At 41.6% G+C, this 19,101-nt stretch overlaps 1 protein-coding gene across 2 annotated transcripts in view; it reads right to left on the bottom strand.

Moving 5' to 3' along the window:
- The window catches only part of LOC127413035 (follistatin-related protein 5-like), a 251,700-nt gene that overhangs the window by 25,141 nt on the left and 207,458 nt on the right, over positions 1–19,101 (bottom strand). For both annotated transcript variants that reach the window (XM_051649838.1, XM_051649837.1), the window contains exons 11-12: positions 12,443–12,469; positions 11,255–11,373 (exon numbers count right to left, since the gene is read on the bottom strand). In XM_051649838.1, coding sequence (XP_051505798.1) covers positions 11,255–11,373; positions 12,443–12,469 — 146 coding nt within the window. The remainder of the gene's footprint in view (positions 1–11,254; positions 11,374–12,442; positions 12,470–19,101) is intronic.

A 19,101-nucleotide genomic window follows, 5' to 3' on the forward strand; every position in this document is an offset into this window, starting at 1 on the left:
GTTAGGTGCTCTACTGGACACTGTCAACCAGGTCCTATGGTCTCAGGCAAGCATTGAAAACCATCTGGCAGCAGTTGATCCAGAACACATGTTGTCTGATCAGACATCCCTCAGACGTGTCAGGCAGCAAGTGAGTTTGACCTGACTATCCCAGCTATCCATGTCCACCTCATGATCCTCAAGGGACAGATGATACCTGGTACACAGGCATTCTTCCAACACTTGCCATACTTCTGGGAACTCAGCCTGACCGTCTGTGGTACACCTCTGCTTGAGCTCAACAACCGCTCAGCTTACTTGCTTGTCCAGAACCTAACAAACATACCAATTGTTGTGACGGCACATAGACCATTAGGGTTGCTGATTGACAGCTCGTTTCATGACTTCGAGCTGACAGTGCCCGTGATTGGAGAGCTGCCTCCAACCTTGACGAGGGGGGAGAACCTCGAACCCCTCCTTCTCACCTTCCCAAACAAAATTATCACAGTTGCTTGTCATGAGGGGCTACACAATAAAGAAGTCTGCAGTAATGCCTTGGGCACGGAAACAGACATGATTGTGTACGCCCTCGCTGCTCACTCGGGTGACATGATTTCATCTGGTGACGAAGCCGGTTCCCCACCAGAGGAACCTTATCCGGGATTCGAGGATGAAATAGCACAACAACTCACTAAGGCAGACACCTTAATGACAGAGGGTCAAAGACAAGAACTGCAGAAGTTGTTTCACGACTTCCGACAGATCTTTTCAAGGGATTCCAACGACTGTGGAATCACCGAACTTTATACAGTTCGTATCCCAACTGACCCAAATGCACCACCCACATTCGTACGCCAGTACAGAATTCCTTTAGCTGCATACGAGTCAATCCAAGAGATACTTGACACGTTGCTGAGGAAACGCATTATTCAGGAGTGTAACTCCACATACAACTCACCATTGTGGCCGGTGTTGAAGCCAAATGGAAAGTGGCATTTGACAATTGACAATCGACAACTGAACAAACAGGTCCCTCTTTCACGATGGCCCAAGATCCACCTGGATCAGGAGCTTGCGAAAGTGAAAAGAGCCTGTTTCTTTTTGACCGTTGATGTGTCCAATGAGTTTTGGCATAGTCTGAGTCAATTACGTCGTTCATGTGGCAGACAGTTACCAACTTGGTACAAAGACTAGCCAGTACGCGGAAATTGCCGCAGCACTCATTGTGTTGCAACAAGCCGCTAGATCGGCTATTGTGCAGTTGGTAGTCTGCTCTGACTCTAACCACAGTTTTGTCTCACACTTCCCCATGTGGAAAGAAAATGGCATGAAGAATGCCAGAGGTAAAGAGATCAAACACTCTGAACTCTTCCTGGCTTGTGACCAACTCATGACTGACCGAGGGATGACTGTGTATTGGAAGAAGGTCAAAGGTCATTCACAAACTCAAAGAGAGAACCGGGAAAATCCCCAAAACTGCTTGCAGACTGTGAACCTGGGTCAACAACCGTGTGACACAGACTTGAGTGGCATGCAGGAACGGGACCCGGTGATCCAGGCAATCCGGCAGCGGTTGATGGAACCTCAGACACAACGGGCCCTACCATCCTCTTTACAGGACTCAAAAGAACTAAAAGCTCTTTGTCAGGTACAACAACACCTGAAACTTGAGAAAGGCCTGTTGGTCTATGTTCCCGATGGTCCAGGTCCACCCCGCTGGGTCGTTCCGACCGACCATAGGGGGGTGATGCTAATACATGCCCACGATGCTCCCATTGGAGGTCACAGGAGCTACAAAGCTACCTACTACACCCTCCAACAGGTTGCGTACTGGCCATTTACTGTATGCTCAAAGACACTAATGCCTACGTAAAGGGATGTTTGATCTGTTGTCAGTTCCGTCCTTCCCGGCCACTGAATAGAGCTCCACTGCAGGTCAAGGGAATCACGTTTCCTTGGTCCAGTCTGCAGATGGATTGGATTGTACCAGTACCCAAGTCAGCACGAGGCAACAAATACCTCCTCACTGTCACCTGTGCTTTTACAAAATGGGTGGAGTGTTTGCCAGCACTCAATGACACGGCTGAAACCACAGCACTCATGCTGATGAACCATGTGTTCAGCCGTTGGGGGCCTACCTCTCTCAATCGACTCAGACAGAGGCACTCATTTCACGGCGGCTGTGATGAAAACAATGTGGGAAATGTTGGGTGTGGAAGCCAAATTCCACATTGCATACCACCCCCAGCCATCAGGTCAGGTTGAGCGAACCAACCGTACCATTGTCAGCATGCTCAAGAAGTATGTCAACAGCAATGGCAAAGATTGGGACGTGAAACTCCCTTTGGTATTGTTGGCCATCAGGTCTACTCCACACCGCACCACGGGGGTCACACCCTTTGAAATGATGACTGGGAGGGAAATGACTCTCCCACTGCATCTGCTGTACCGTCCAGAAGACACATCACCACATCCTAGAACAACTGCAGAAATTCCTAGTCACAGAGGAAGAACTCAGTGGGAATAAATGACCAAAGCGGTTCCTCGGTGGTCTGCTAGTAGCAGCATTGACCATTGGTTCCCTGTTCTCTATCGGCCTTTCGGCTGCCAGTCTCGGTACACTCCAAAGACAAATGGGTGAACTTAATGAGGAAATGCCAGAAATCCAAGAGAAACTCCTGTTACAACAAGAACAATTACAGGATCTGGGTAAAACCCTACAGGGTACCATACTCACTGTAAACATGCACTCTGCAATTCTAAATAACACTTTGCATGCTCTGGATGCCTTGTCAGAAGTTGTGAGATCAGACATAACATATGTGCGAATGGTTAGAGATCTAATGCATGACCTTGTAAGGGAAATTAGCACGTCAGTTAACAGCCTGAGTGGGCGAAAGATCCCATCCTACCTAGTTCCCCTAAACATGGTTGAACAAATCCTTAGATTGGCCACTACCACCGTTGTGCAAACTTCTCAGATACATCTGGCATATAGCCTTGGCAGTGCAATCCCCATCCATGTAAATCCTCAGAACCTAGAGATAGGATTTATCCTCAACTTACCCATAATAGAGAAACAGAACATTTACCGACTGAAATCCATATTGAACGTTGGGTTTTTGGAAGAATAATGTACATGTACATATCAAAACACCACCGGTGCTCGCCTACCACAATGATGACCCCTCTCTCTACCTTATTCCCAATCTGAACATGTGTACGAACACCAAGGACATACATTGGGTTTGCCCCAGCAACCCCTTTATCAGAGATATAACCGACCACCTGTGCGGTCTGAGGGCTGACACCCCAGAGCAAAAATGCCAGGCTAGTATGTCTGTTAAAGACGAAGGGACAGAATCTAGAGTAGAAAGAGCTGGTAGTCAATGGCTTGTCAGTACCCCTGCCACCGAGATCCTAATGTCATACGACCGTCATGACACAAACACTAAATTAACAATCCCAAACCAAACGGTATTCTTGAAGGTCTCACAAGGGGTCCCTGTACATATAGCCAACATTGTCCTCCACCATCTCAGTCCAGAGAGACACGATTCAGAAATTGAGATGATGGACGCATTCAGAGGCCACAACCTAACTATTGACGACAACCTTCAACACTGATGCTCACGACTGGGCTCACGACTACATTTTTCAATTGTATAGGAAAATTATCAGCTTATCAAGAACACCCCATCAGTTTGACTGCCCTTGGGCTCCTCCTTAGTGGTTGGATCATCACGACAGTTATCGCATACGCCATGCACAGACACATCCAAACACTACACACTAGACTGGATGCTATGACACTCATTCCACAGCGTTTCAAGCTCCTGTCTACCCCTCTACCACTAACTGCTCCTAACTCTGCCCAGGAACAGTTATACTAACTGTAACAATCTTTCCCATTTTCCTTTTCATAATCATTGAAAACTCAGGGATAACAAAGGGTTGTTGCAATGTTTGATGTGTTTTACCAATGTGAAGTGCTGTTTTGATAGAAATTATGTTAGCTAGCCTAGTTAGAATTCATCTGCCCAGATGTTACCTACTATGACTGCCCAGGTATCAAAAGCTTTTATGAACTGTTCATGTTTCCAGGAACTAAGCTTATGCAAACCCAGGACACAGAGACTGTACAACATTCGGGTTGTCCTCAAAGACTGAACTGTTCAACTTTTGGGTTGCTCTCAAGGACTGTGGCAGGAACCCCAAACATAAGACCAAAAGGGGGAGGTGTAGGGCCTTGGCCCACTCAAAATGGCAGCAGAGACCGCATGGCCCTTTGTTCTATAATCAAAGGAGAGACTCAGTTTCCCAAGATCCTTCACAAATTCACAACTGGATGCGAAGTCCCGCCCATGGACCCAGTCTCAAACGGCATTGGTCGAAAGTGGCCTACGACCGATGACGTCATCTTGTCAATAAAACCAGCGGACAGATGTAGTTCGGCCTCTCTGTGCTAAGCTCTGGCTGGCTGTTAAGGGACATCTGTACTGTGCACGTACTGAAGGAGTTTTCTCTCCGTTTTGGACTGAGAACAAAGAGACCACGTTTTTCTAACCTCACCATTTGGCCACGGTAGAGTAAGATTAACTTAACTTTGTTCAAGTCTTATAGTATACTTATAACAACCGGTTCAGTTTCACTGTAAAGCAACAGTGAATTTATTTTGAAAAACGGAAAGGTGACCAGTTTCCCTACTCCCTCTTTTTCATTCTACGTTGACTACCTTCTGCATTCTTCTCCATCGCTGGATCCGAAGAATAAAGCAGAGATGCATTTTTTCGCTGACGAGTATAAGACAAGGGACCATCCAGACCGTTTCTCCTGACCGCTCAATGCAACAGGAATTCTAATGGACAACCCTACTGAAATCACACAGGATTTCCCAAGTAAGGCTTGATATCTGGGCAGATTTAGTTTAGAAACTGTGATTTTTCTTGTGAAACTAAATCATATTTTTGATTCTAAATGCTGATGTTTTGAGTATATTTATATATTAAATTCTGCTCGCTGTTTGCTGTTTCGAGTTGGGAGATTTGTATTTCATTTTCTTTTGGGGTTATGTTTGTTTTGTTGAGTGATCTGAACTAGTAATTCAGTCCCGCTGTAACGAGCAGTTACCCTAAATTAAATTGCATTTACTTTTCCTCTCTCTCTCACTCTCATTCTCTCTCTCTCTCTCACTGATATTCATTGAGTGAGCGGCGCCGCGGTTTATGTTCGACTCAGGCTGGTGAACCAAATTCTCCCGCCTGTTTCGTCAGTTCCATTGTGTGTCCGCTCATTTCCACCCTCACGTGGTATCAGCTCCATTTTGGATCTAACCCTCCATTTTGAACCTGATCCTCCATTTTGATTCCTTTGTTACCGCATCTGGACACACACACACACACACACACACACTCATATACACACACACACACTAGCATATAGCTCCACTGTTAGTTTAGGATTTCCTTGATTTCTTTTTGGATTATATTCAGATAGTATTGGCTGTGTTCACTACTGCTTGATTATAATAAATCTTGTTATATTATAATAAGTACTCCTGTTTGTTTTTGTTTGAATATTGTGTTGAAGCCAACCTCTGCCACGTCAAGAACTCCCAAGTTACCTCAGAGTACTGTTATTTTATTGGTGTTAGAAACTAACTGTAACAAGATTACAATTAGATTTGTATGGCAATAATTTAACTAGTTTTTCACCTTTTTGATTATTTTGATTAACAATTAGGATACTCAACCTACAGGGTAGATTTTGTTTTTGTGAGACTCAATCAGTAACTTGCTATCATTTTTCTCTTTTCAAAGAGTGGTGCCCCGAGAATAGAATTTAATGAGTTAAATTCTATTTAATTATTATTTAATTGATATTTAATTATTACATAATTAATAACAATTAATTGTTGATTATTTCTGATAGTAAAACTGATTTAAACAACCAGTAGCACCTACAAATGTAACGACAGGAATGCCGCCCATTGTAACGAAGTAAAAGTAAACAAATTTCATTCGAAAGTAAAAAGTACCTACTTTTAAACCTACTCTAAAAGTATATATACATTTTTTTTTTTTTTCAAAAAATTTACACAAGTACATTTAACAGAGTAAAAGTAGCATGTTATTACCCACCTCTGATTGAGAGCTGCCGATTTTGGTAACATAAGCGACAGCGACCGCTGGCAATGCAACCAACTTGAGCAGTGTTCAACTTTATGCAAATGAGTGACAATGTGGCGACAACCATTGGTAGTGCAGACAGTTATCTGTTGCTTGTTGCAGTTGGATTCTGCAGTCATGTTGAAACTTCAACATAGTTTCACGACACCTAATAATTTGAACTGTATGACATTGCAAGACTTGGCTTGTCTGTGAACATATTTCATTACTCATTCCATGTTTATTTAATGCAATACAAATTACTGACGTCAATAACCTTTAATATGCTTCCCTCGTCTCATTCCAAACCCAATGTTTTCTTCCGTGGTACACAAAAGTTATTTCCCTTTAAAATCATGGTTAGGTTTAGGGTTTGGGTAAGGGGTTAGACTTTATGGTTAGTTTTGCATTAGGGTTTAAATTTAGAAAAAAATTTAAAACTCCAACTCGCATGATTTCTTACGATTTTGCCATCTCATACTATTATTATGACTTGCCATGAGACTGGGTTGAGAAATGCCTGCAACAAACAGCACAGACACTGTGACCTCCAGCCATTCAAATGCTGTCATTGTGAACAGGGCTTATCTCTAGCCTTAAAAAGCAGTGTGTGTCTTTAATTTCTAATACGATACCAAATTAGAAATGAACCTCCAACACTAAAGCAGGCTTAATAGGACTTTGCAAAGAACAGAGGTCAATATTTAATTTCTGTAGAGAAATTCAGGTCTATTCAACAATGTAATCCTACTTGCCACTTGAGTTTCCATGAAGTCACCCAAATAATATAGATTTTTAAAAACAAACCAAAAAATAAAAGCAAAAGAGTATTAGACTCTGTAGTGTTAGCCTGCAGAGGAATTGACAGAGTGAATGTGGACTCATAGTGGGCAGAAGTGTCATGGAGACAGTCTATGTAAGATGTGTGAGTGGCTGGCAGTCCTGAGGCACAATATGCCATGGTTAAAGAGGTGAGAGCTTGCTTGATTGATGGCTACAGAGGTTGAGCCGAAGTGGGCGTCTCCTGTGGTTGTGCTGTTGACTGGGATACTCAAGGGCTGTCAACAACAATCAAGACGAGTCACAAACTGATGTGACTGGATGTGTCTGGTCTAGGAAAACTCTTCCAAAACTCAAGTTGAGATGTCTTTATTTTGGACAAGAACCACAGACTTTTATGATTATCAGATTTATTTTTTAACCTTTAAATGCATGGGTGTTTATCCAAACATTATTACATAACTCGGGTCTTTAGTGACCCGCCACATATATCTATAATAAATGGGTCTGAAGACAATTAGAATAGTAAACTTACACAGATATGAAATAATCATAAGAATATAAAAAATGGAGCAATGTTTTGATAGTACCATAAAGCCACAATGTTTACACTTTTTAGGGGAATTAAACTACGAATGGCTTGTAGTTGTCTCTGCATATTAAGCTGGTATAGGAGAACATATTTGAACATAAAAAACACATATCACCTTTAAGAATGTGTAAAAGCATGATTATTAATCTTGTATCACCAGATAAAAGCTCAACCAAATGCCTCTGTCCTCATTCTCTAGCGTTGCTGCTGTTAACTGTAACCATAATGAATCGTCTCATCTTCACAATGATCACTGAATAAAAACTAAAAAAAGAGGTAAGAAGACATGACACTCATTTCCCCATGAGCAGAATGTAGGAAAAACACATTGTGATGCTCTTTAAATAGAGTTTGCACTGGGTCCTGCCGTTATGGCCTGGTATTTGATTGATGTCCTAATAGAGGCCTGCCGCCTCTCTGGAGGTTGGAAACGTCATGGTTACTTTTGTAACCTCCGTTCCCTGATGGAGGAAACGAGACGATGTGTTGATGTAGTGACACTAGGGGACACTCTTGGGAGCTCTTTTGAAAAAAGGCCAATGAGAATTGGCGAGGTATACGGTTATAAAAGGAGCTGGTATGCAACCACTCATTCAGGTTTTGTGCTGAGGAGCCGAGACCAGGTCCCAGCCATTTCAGCGGGTAGTTCAGCGTTGTGGCAAGAGGGACAAAATGTCTCGTTCCCTCCATCAGGGAACAGAGGTAACAATGTAAAGTAACAGAGGTAAAGTAACAATGACGTTCCCTATCTGTCACTCACTTGACGTTGTGTCGATGTAGTGACACTAGGGGTCCCTATAAAAAACGCCACAACTCTCTGAATGGTGTTACGTGAAGTGGCGGTGTGTGACAGGCAGACTGCTGTGTGCCTCGTAGCCAGCGCACCAGGCCATCACGTAACCTCCCCCAATGCTCTTTATGAGCATCGAACAGTCCTTCAGGAACAAGTCGACTGCCCAATGAATAGGTGGACAGGCTGGCCCAGCTGAGGCCTCTTTTCCTTCTCTTTTCTCCCCAAAAGAGTGGAATTTGTTAACTGACTAGGAGCCCTAAGTGTCTACGTCCGGGGGTGGGGGGGGTGGGGGGGTGGTGTGTGTCACTCATAAGGGGAAGATGCCGCGGAGACCACACCGCACCCAAAAAGGGGGGGGGTACTTCAAGTGGAAATACATCACATGGTCTTACTGAGTCTCGTCGGAAGTATGTCATGTGGAGAGTCGCATGGTAGGTCCTGCCCAAGGGGGGAGGAGTTTCTACAAGCATGGAAACTGGAGCAGAGGGCCCTCTGCTCAAGGAAGACATAGTTTACCAAGAGGGAAACAATTTTTAGGAAGATATAACACATGGGGTTACCTATGGGGAACCACCACATGCGGAGCACCTACCTCAGTACAGTGCCTTACCAGTGCACTTACTAAGCCAGCAGCGAGTTTCTCTGCAAGCTCGACTGCCACAGGGCTAAGGAGGAAGTCATCCAGGGATCACAGTCTGTGAACACTACTGGGAGTCAAGAGCACACGTCTTCCCCTCAAGGGAGGGGAAAGGCGCTATGCGCAAGCGGTTCACCCAGCCAGCTGTCCCGGAACTTACCTGCTTGTGCCTGCCACTACACAGGACGTAACCGACTCAACCCGGAGATTGTAGAACCTCGCAAAGGTGTTGGGTGTTGCCCAGCCCGCTGCTCTGCAGATGTCTGCCAAAGAGGCGCCACTGGCCAGGGCCCAGGAGGCCGCCACACTCCTGGTACAGTGGGCTTGTAACCCTGCAGGGGGTGGCATGTCCTGAGCTTGATATGCCATCGCAATGGCATCAATGACCCAGTGGGCGATCCTCTGTTTGGAGACAGCACTTCCTTTCCGCTGTACACCAAAGCAGACAAAGAGCTGCTCGGAGCTTCTAAAGCTCTGTGTGCGATACAAATAGATGCGTAAAGCTCGCACCAGACACAGCAACGCCAAGTCTGGGTCTGCCTCCTCCTGGGGCAGCGCTTGCAGGTTCACCACCTGATCCCTAAAACGGGTCGTGGGAACCTTGGGCACATAGCCCGGTCGGGGTCTCAGGATCACGTGAGAGTAACCCGGACCGAGCTCCAGGCATGATTCGCTGACAGAGAATGCCTGCAGTTCCCCTACCCTCTTGATGGAAGTGAGTGCAGTCAGGAGGGCAGTCTTCAAAGAGAGTGCCTTAAGCTCAGCTGACTCCAAGTGCTCAAAGGGAGCTCCCTGTAGACCCTGAAGGACTACAGAGAGGTCCCACGGGGAACGAGGCGTGGTCTAGAGGGGTTCAACCTCCTAGCGCCTCTCAGGAACCTGATGATCAAGTCATGCTTCCCCAAGTACTTACCATCTACTGTATCGTGATGAGCCGAAATAACGGCCAGCTGCCCCTCCAACCTCTCCTGCAGGAAGGAAAGTATCGATCTGACTGTGCGTCTCTGGGGGTCTTCTGGTCGGGAAGAGCACCACTTAGCCAATAGACGCCACTTCAAGGCATACAGGCGCCTTGTAGAGGGAGCCCTAGCCTGAGTGATCGTGTCTACCACCACGGGCGGCAGGCCACTTAAATCCTCCGTGTCCCGTCCAAGGGCCAGATGTGGAGATTCCAGAGGTCTGGTCACGGGTGCCAGATGGTGCCCCGTCCCTGAGAAAGAAGGTCCTTCCTCAGGGGAATTTGCCGGGGGGGGGGGCTGTCATGAGGAGCGTGAAATCCGAGAACCATCTCTGGGTGGGCCAGTAGGGTGCTACTAGGATGACCTGCTTCCGGTCCTCCCTGACCTTGCACAGGGTCTGTGCAAGTAGGCTCATAGGGGAAAACGCGTATTTGTGTAGTCCAGGGGGTCAGCTGTGTGCCAGCGCATCTATACCAAGGGGTGCCTCGGTCAGGGCGTATCAGAGCGGGCAGTGGGAGGATTCCCGGGAAGCAAACAGGTCTACCTGTGTTGCTTGACAGAAAATCAGTTGGACCACCTGAGGGTGGAGTCTCCACTCTCCCCTGAGGGTAACCTGACGTGACAGCGTGTCCGCTGTGGTGTTGAGGAGAAGTTGAACATGACTCTACCCACCCTAGAAACCAGGTCAATTGGTTGCTTAGGAAGCCTGACTGGAGTCACTCAGCATGCCCTGGATTCGAACTTGCGACTCCAGGTGTGGTAGTCAGCGTCTTTACTTGTTGAGCTACCCATGCCCCCAACAACCAAATTCTTAGGAAATTAGCAAATTGTGCTTTGCGGCACTTCATTTACATACAATACACCCACAGTTTGCATGCCTACACCCACAGTAGCGCAAACATTCCCACCCATGCCCAGTTGCTCTTAGTACTCTCACAAAAATTGGATAAGACGTTGCGCATGGTCGAAACGCATTGCGATTTGGTTTCATCCAGCTGCTTGTTGTTTTGAGCATAAAAAAAGAGCATTTCATGACCCCTTTAACACATGTTTTAAAATTAGATTTAAAAAAGATCTCCTTATTTTTCAGTGACTTGTATACATATTTCAATAGATGGCATTTCAAACATTGATTACTAAAATATAAAGAAATACAAATATTATAATTCGTAATTATATGAAAAATTTGCTATATCAATTCAAATTCAGGAACTGAATGGGAATTTAAAGGCATTCTCAACCTTGAAGTATATAAAAAGTGTTAAAAGAACAACTTTGTGAACACTGTCAAATAAATAGCACTCATACAAACATGTAATTTAATATTTATTTTATACAGCAGCTCACCTGCAGGCCAAGAAGCTTTTCGCTGGGTTTGATGTGTCTCTGAATCTCACAGGCCACTGGTTGGATGACTTTAATACCGTCCTCATAAAACACATAAAACATGTTTCCAATCCCCAGACCTGCAGCAGAACATATATGAAATTGTTATATAATGATCTTTCCAAGGCTCCGATGAATTCAAATGTGACTGGCCTCAGCATTAAAGGGATAGTTCACCCAAAAATGAAAATTCTGTCAGCATTTACTCACCTCATGTTGTTCCAAACCTGTATGACTTTTTTTTTTTTTTTTTTTTTTTTTTGGGATTTTTCACCCAATTTGGAATGCCCAATTCCCAGTGCGCTTTTTTAAGTCCTCGTGGTCACGTAGTGATTCGCCTCAGTCCGGGTGGCGGAGGATGAATCCCAGTTGCCTCCAAGTCTGAGACCATCAACCCGCGCATCTTATCACGTGGCTTGTTGAGCACATTGCCACGGAGAAATAGCGTGTGTGGAGGCTTCACATAGTGATTCGCCTCAGTCCGGGTGGCGGAGGATGAATCCCAGTTGCCTCCAAGTCTGAGACCATCAACCCGCGCATCTTATCATGTTGCCACGGAGAAATAGCGTGTGTGGAGGCTTCACGCCATCCACCGAGGCATCCGCACTCAACTCACCACGTGCCCCACCAAGAACAAACCACATTATAACAACCATGAGGAGGTTACCCCATGTGACTGTACCCTCCCTAGCAACCGGGCCAATTTGGTTGCTTAGGAGACTTGGCTGGAGTCCCATGTGACTCTACCCTCCCTAGCAACCGGGCCAATCTGGTTGCTTAGGAGACCTGGCTGGAGTCACTCAGCACGCCCTGGGATTCAAACTAGCGAACTCCAGGGGTGGTAGCCAGCGTCTTTTACCACTGAGCTACCCAGGCCACCTGTATGACTTTCTTTCTTCCATGGAACACAAAAGGAAATGTAATTTTAGTCTCAGTCAACATTCACTTACATTCATTTTTTTTCTCCATTCAATGAAAGTGAATGGTGACTGAGGCAGCCATTCTGCCTAAAATCTCCTTTTGTGTTCCACGGAAGAAAGTCATACGGGTTGGTAACATGAGAAAATTATGACATCATTTTCAAATTTGGGTGAACTATCCCTTTAATTAACTATATATAGTTGGGACAAATTCTAACATCTTGCATACCTTCCTCTCGCCACAGGATGTTTGCCACTGTAAAAGAAGAGAAAGAAGATGCGTGAGAGAGGTTTGCAGCATTTACAAATAAACACAGGTTATCTTCTCGATAGCTACAGCAGAAAGATCAATTCTCACTTCTGTGTTGAAGAAAACCAGTCACAGATTACTTGCAGCACAACATTCGTTATTCCTGGCTATTTTTTTCGAGTGTGGTTTAAAGCAATGGAGAGTTGAGTTTGATTTGGCCAAAGTAATTATACTCTGCAACCTGCAGAGCTTATTGATTTGACTCACTCATGTGTAATCAATACTGTGTCAGCATTATACATTGAGGTCGGCCTATGGGGATTTATGCCTTCACACACACACACACACACACACACACACACACACACACACACACACACACACACACACACACACACTCATAAATAGTGTTCACACTGAGGAAACAATGTGCATTCAGGTGAAAGTCAAAGCTTATCTTCCCATTAAGCATGATTATTTACCCATAACTGCTGGTATTGTGGTTAATATTGGCTCTTAAAACACTTAAAACTTTGCAGATTTACACTGGTGGCAAAAAGTTTGGAATAATTTAGATTTAGTTGTTTTGGAAGGAAATTATTGCTTTAATTCACCAAAGATGCATTCAACTGATCACAAAGTATAGTCAGGACATTACTGATGTAAAAAACAGCACCATCTCTATTTGAAAAAAGTAATTTTTTATCAAATCAAGACAAGCCCCATTTCCAGCAGCCATCACTCCAACACCTTATCCTTGAGTAATCATGCTAAATTACTAATTAGGTACTAGAAAATCACTTGCCATTATATCAGTTGAAAGCTATTTGGTTCCTTAAATGAAGCTTAACATTGTCTTTGTGTTTGTTTTTGAGTTGCCACAGTATGCAATAGACTGGCATGTCTTAAGGTCAATATTAGGTCAAAAATGGCAAAAAAGAAACAGCTTTCTCTAGAAACTCTTAAGTCAATCATTATTTTGAGGAATGAAGGCTATACAATGCTTGAAACTGCCACAAAAATGGAAGATTTCATATAAAGGTGTACACTACAGTCTTCAAAGACAAAGGACAGAAAGAGATGTGGAAGGCCAGATGTACAACTAAACAAGAGGATAAGTACATCAGAGTCTCTAGATTGAGAAATAGACACCTCACATGTCCTCAGCTGACAGCTTCATTGAATTCTACCTGCTCAACAGCAGTTTCATGTACAACAGTAAAGAGAAGACTCAGGGGTGCAGGCCTTATGGGAAGAATTGCAAAGAAAAAGCCACTTTTGAAACAGAAATACAAAAAGAAAAGGTTAGAGTGGGCAAAGAAACACAGACATTGGAAAAACAGATAATTGGAAAAGAGTGTTATGGATCTTAACCTCATTGAGCTTTTGTAGGATCAGCTAGACTGTAAGGTGCATGAGAAGAGCCTGACAAGACAGCCAAAACTATGGCAAGTGCTAAAGGAAGCGTAGGGTGAAACGCCACCTGAGAATCTGGACAAACTGACAGCTAGAATGCCAAGGATCTGCAAAGATGTTATTGCTGCATATGGAGGATTTTTTGATGAGAACTCTTTGAATTTTTTTTCAAATTGTAATAGTAATTTTTCTCATTATTAATGTCTTGACTATACATTGTGATCAGTTGAATGTCACTTTGGTGAATAAAAGTACCAATTTCTTTCCATAAGAGCAAAATCTGTACATTACTCCAAACTTTTGGCCACCAGTGTAGTTCGATGGCTAACTAACAGTGGTCAAACATCTTTTATATACAGTAAATAAAAATGGGTTTTATGGGAATTGAGTGGCTTAGCAAAGTATCGTTGAAGTATAACCAAAAAATATTGTACACAATTAACTCTTAAATAATTTTAATAGCATTTTGGTATAGAATTGATTGGATTATAACCTCCATTAGGAATAAATCATTCCAGCTGGGCTCAGCATTTATGTTGCACAATGGCCATTAAACACAAATGATCGAAATGCCATTATTATTACATGGATCTCAGGAATACTCATCTTTCCTACTTCTCAGATCACTGTGCGATTTCTACAAGCTAATAAAAATAATTTTTCATGTCTATTTATTTATTTGACAAGAAGTCTTGTAATAAGCTGTACTGTATAATGAGCAGTCAGATAGTCATTTTTGCAAAATAAACACCACCAGAACTCAGAAAATCAGAGTTGTAAATTAGCTATTCAGCGATTTCTTTCTTCACACATAATAATATTATTTCAACACAAATCAATATTTCATGTCCATTAACCTATTTATTTGGCAAGTAGTCTTGTAATAAGATGGATAATGAGTAGTCAGATGGTAATTTTCAAAAAAATAAACAGATCTCCAAAACAAACCAGAAGTATAAATCAGCTGTTCAACTATTTCTTTATTCTCACATAATTACACAATTTCAACGCAAATCAATATTTCATGTCCATTTATTTATTTATTTGGTTAGTAGCCATGTAATAAGTGGGATAATGTACAGTCAACACTTGATCAACCTGTCTGGGTTTATTTTGCGGTAAGAACCAGCTGACTGTACATTATCTCTTACTTATAAGTGCACATTTGTTTTTACAAAGATCTATTGATAAATAGGACTCATTAGCAGATAACATTGGTACATAATGCAAATTATGGCTAAATTCTCTGTCTTTATTATTTTCTGATTATTCACTAGTGCAGTTTTAAGATGACCTCCATCTGTTCCTATCTGACCAATCAGATTCTCTCTGATTCTGTCCCGGCCTCTGTCTCTCACAGTCTGCAAAGCAATCTTCCACAATTCACTTTTACTACTAACCCGACACCAAGTGATTCTCGTTCTCTTCTCATTCCCTCTCTCACTTCATCATTGAGACAGGAGAGGAGAGTAACAACAGAGCTTGTGAATCTTTAAAAAGTCCTTACTCAAGATCTTTTTCTGTTTCTGAGTTAGTACATCAGTGCAATCTAAAATATATTTATTAAAAATGTTGCCATTGGATCAGCAATTGATGAGGTCATAAAAATGTAAAAAGACTTGGGGAGTTCCTTTAGAGTATGAACCAGGATTTTAAGAAATGTGATCTGTACAGGCCCAGTCTTTTCCAATAACAGAGTGGATTGACACAATTCATCACCAGGCAGGGAGAATGGGCAAAGCTCCATTGAACTAAAGTGTTCATAGATTATATTCTGTAATTTGGCTCATCCATCCAAGAACATGGCTTTCTACAGTTGTTCAGGTTAGAGAAGAGTTACTCATTTCAGCTTCTAGAAAGGCATTTTGCCGCAAATTTTAGTTCCAACTCTAATTGACGCAGCCGAACCAACTATCTAAGAGTTGCTTCCATAAAACCAAGGCAGCTGCCATGCTGCCTCACAGTCCAGTCAGTCAACGACTTTGCAGGCAGTGTTTGTGTAAACTGGTTTAAGACAGCCTTTCAAAAGCACTGCAACATCATTTCTAATGATCTAAAAGACATTTAAGTGAGCTTTAGACAAAACCAAGCCATTATTAAGAAAATGGGTGCACAAAACATGTTAAGAAAATATTCTGGTCATATATTTACTGAAAAATTTACATGAAGCCTACATTTAGGACCATTACGATTTTTTTGCATTGTGAGAATATTTTTTAGGACACATTTTACCACCCATTTGTCATTATTGTAACTTGTCCGGACATTTTACTTTTATGATTACCATTGTTTTTAATGATGATTCTCATTATCATAACACTTCTTTACTTCGTTGTCTATGTGCAAAATATAATTTCTTATTTGTTTCTTATGATTTTGGAGTAAAATAGGATCAGCATATTTTCTTGTAGGTTTCGTAAGAATCACCCCAAGTCGAGCATTAGAGTAAAAACGAGTGAACGTTTATTTATTTTTTTATTTTTTTAAAGTACACATTTTTAAACTATTTTACTGCTTTCAACCACTCCTTTCGACAGCATTTTAATCCTTTCAACCAACCACCAAACCACTTACATAGGATTTTGGGATAACATAGACATCGAAGGCTTTATCTGTGTTCCCTTCAAAAAAGAACCAGATGAAGGAATCTTAGTAGACAGGATGTTACACAAATAAAAGAGCTGTTAAGGTTGAAGTCCAAAAACCCAGAAGAGAATTTGCCATGGGTTCCCTCTGAATTTTCCAATAGGTTTTGGATTTATAAGTAAAATAAGGTCTGAGGTAAACATTACTTGACGATAAGTGGACATTTTGTTCTACAACATAAACTGCACACTTTCATACCTCAAACGTAAATTTTGAAGCCGTAATGAATTGCATTCTTAACAAAACAAAAATTCACTTTTGAGGTATGAAAGTATATAATCAGAATCAGAATCAGAATGAGCTTTATTGCTAAGTATGCTTACACATACAATTTATGTGGTAGAACAAAACATCCATGTATCGTCAAGTTATGTTTACCACAGACCTTATTTTACTCATAAGTAAAAAAATAATAATAATAAAAAAAAAAAAAACATTTTAAAAACCCAAAGGAAAATTCATAGGGGACCCATAGCGAATTATCCTTCCATGTTCACCTACAAATTGATGTCATGGCTGATCAGCTCTATGGGTTTGGACCTGCCTTGATGCCTTCCTACCTCCAAATACAGCCTAGGAGGGTCACATTTTTTAGCTTACAGATGCAGCCAGGGTCTTTGGATATACTTGAAAGTTAATGACAGATCTGAGCAGGGTTGAAACTAAACCCTGCAGGAAGCTGGCTCTCAAGGAGTAGGAATGAGCAGCACTGGGTTAGACAAACTAGGCTGCTGGGAGAAACCACATACCATACTTCAAGCTTTTCCGAAATGGCATTGTCCAGACAGCAGTGTCACATTTCAAGCTGCCAGTGGCGGAAAAAAGCAGTGGTGCGTATAGACTGTGATGGTGTAACAGGTAGAGGCCTGTGTTGGACTCTAATTAGGTCGCTAACACAAATGGAAAACTAATCAAGACAAATGCCTGGGGTCTGCATCTCTGCTTCGCCTCTCTGAATCATTCATCGACCTATCAATGTATTCATGAGTTGAGAATGCAGTTCAGTGTCTGTCAAGTTAATGCAATGTTATGCAAATATCCTTGTTGGTGGTACTGCATTATTAAAAAGCAAATATTATTTAATTGTGACAATTATGAAAACTCTTTGAGTGAAAATGCTACAGTATACTGTCGAAACACATGTGACTTTTCCTTTATGTTCCATTAAAAGTATGAACCAAGTATAAGAAAATAGGACATTTTCTACTGTGTATTCAAAGAGTTGGGAAGATCATGCTACCTTCAAGTGGGTGAACTGCCTTACTTTGCTGGTGTTGCTTACTCTAAATTGAATACACTCTGCTCTTGTCTTGTGGATATTGAGGTTAATGCCCTCAGGTATGGGGCAACAACTCAGAGAATGGCTGACAGTGAAATAGATTCCAGAAAATACATGTGATGCCAGATGAAAGAGAGGGTTTAAGGATTTGTCTTTTTTTCCATTAAATGTTGCCTCAGAGCAGTGATACTGAGTGCAACAGGACAGCTGGCCTTTAAACACATCATGGTTAAGGGTGTGTTCAGTTTGGTCCTAATTTACAATGACAGGTTTGTCAAATAACCAATAATCCTAATCAGAAAGAGACACAGAGTTGAATCACTTTTCCAATGAGACCGATGCTTAGGCTACTATGGACCATTTTATAAAAGTAGAAAAGTGTGTTTTTGTTCATGGGTATTAATTAGGGATGTGCAAAACTACATATTTTTAAAATCAACTAGTCATAGAGTTTCTCGAACAACTAGTCGACTTTCCGGTCTTAAATGGACAATTAAATCACTTTCCCATCTTAACTGGTCTTAACTTGTAGACCATGATCAGACGAGTTTATTAGCCCTGTATGGTACGCATTACTTACATTTTTTTTTTTTTTTTAACATAAAATAGCTCCAAGATAAAACATAAAAATATATTTTTGAATAAACAAACAAACATCTTGTCAAATAATTTGGCTATGTAACACAATGGAAATGATAAATAAATAAATAAATAAATAAAAATCTTAAAAATGATTAATTTAATAATCTTTTAATTAAATTAATATTTCTTTAATTTATTTATGTCTTTATACACTTGGAACTCCTACAAACTAAAATTGAGTGAATCATTATCATGCATTCATCAATATTGCTGATTACCGATTTCCATTTTCACTACCACTAAAGCCAAGCTCATCCTTATGGCTCTTAATCAGAAGAACTAACTGTGCACTTCTTATCCTTTCAATAAAACATTGCTGTGCTCATTTTTACCTGAAAAGAATAAATACAAATCATGATTGTGTTATTTATGCATAAATGCAATTATAGTTTGATAAACATTGCTAAATAAATGAACAAACGCAACAAAACAATAAATGCCACTTTCTATAAAAATTCCCAATGAGAAAATGCAATAGGGCAAATCCATTGTAGTACAGAGTTGCCAATTTTCAATTTTGGTACAATGTTCCAAAAAACTATCTTAGATAAAGTTGATCAGTTAACAACCACTCTAATTAACTTATCAAATGTGCAGCCAAAATATATACTACTACTACTACTACTACTACTACTACTACTACTAATAATAATAG

Source organism: Myxocyprinus asiaticus, chromosome 22 (assembly GCF_019703515.2).
Source record: "Myxocyprinus asiaticus isolate MX2 ecotype Aquarium Trade chromosome 22, UBuf_Myxa_2, whole genome shotgun sequence".
In the NCBI taxonomy this organism is placed as follows: domain Eukaryota; kingdom Metazoa; phylum Chordata; class Actinopteri; order Cypriniformes; family Catostomidae; genus Myxocyprinus; species Myxocyprinus asiaticus.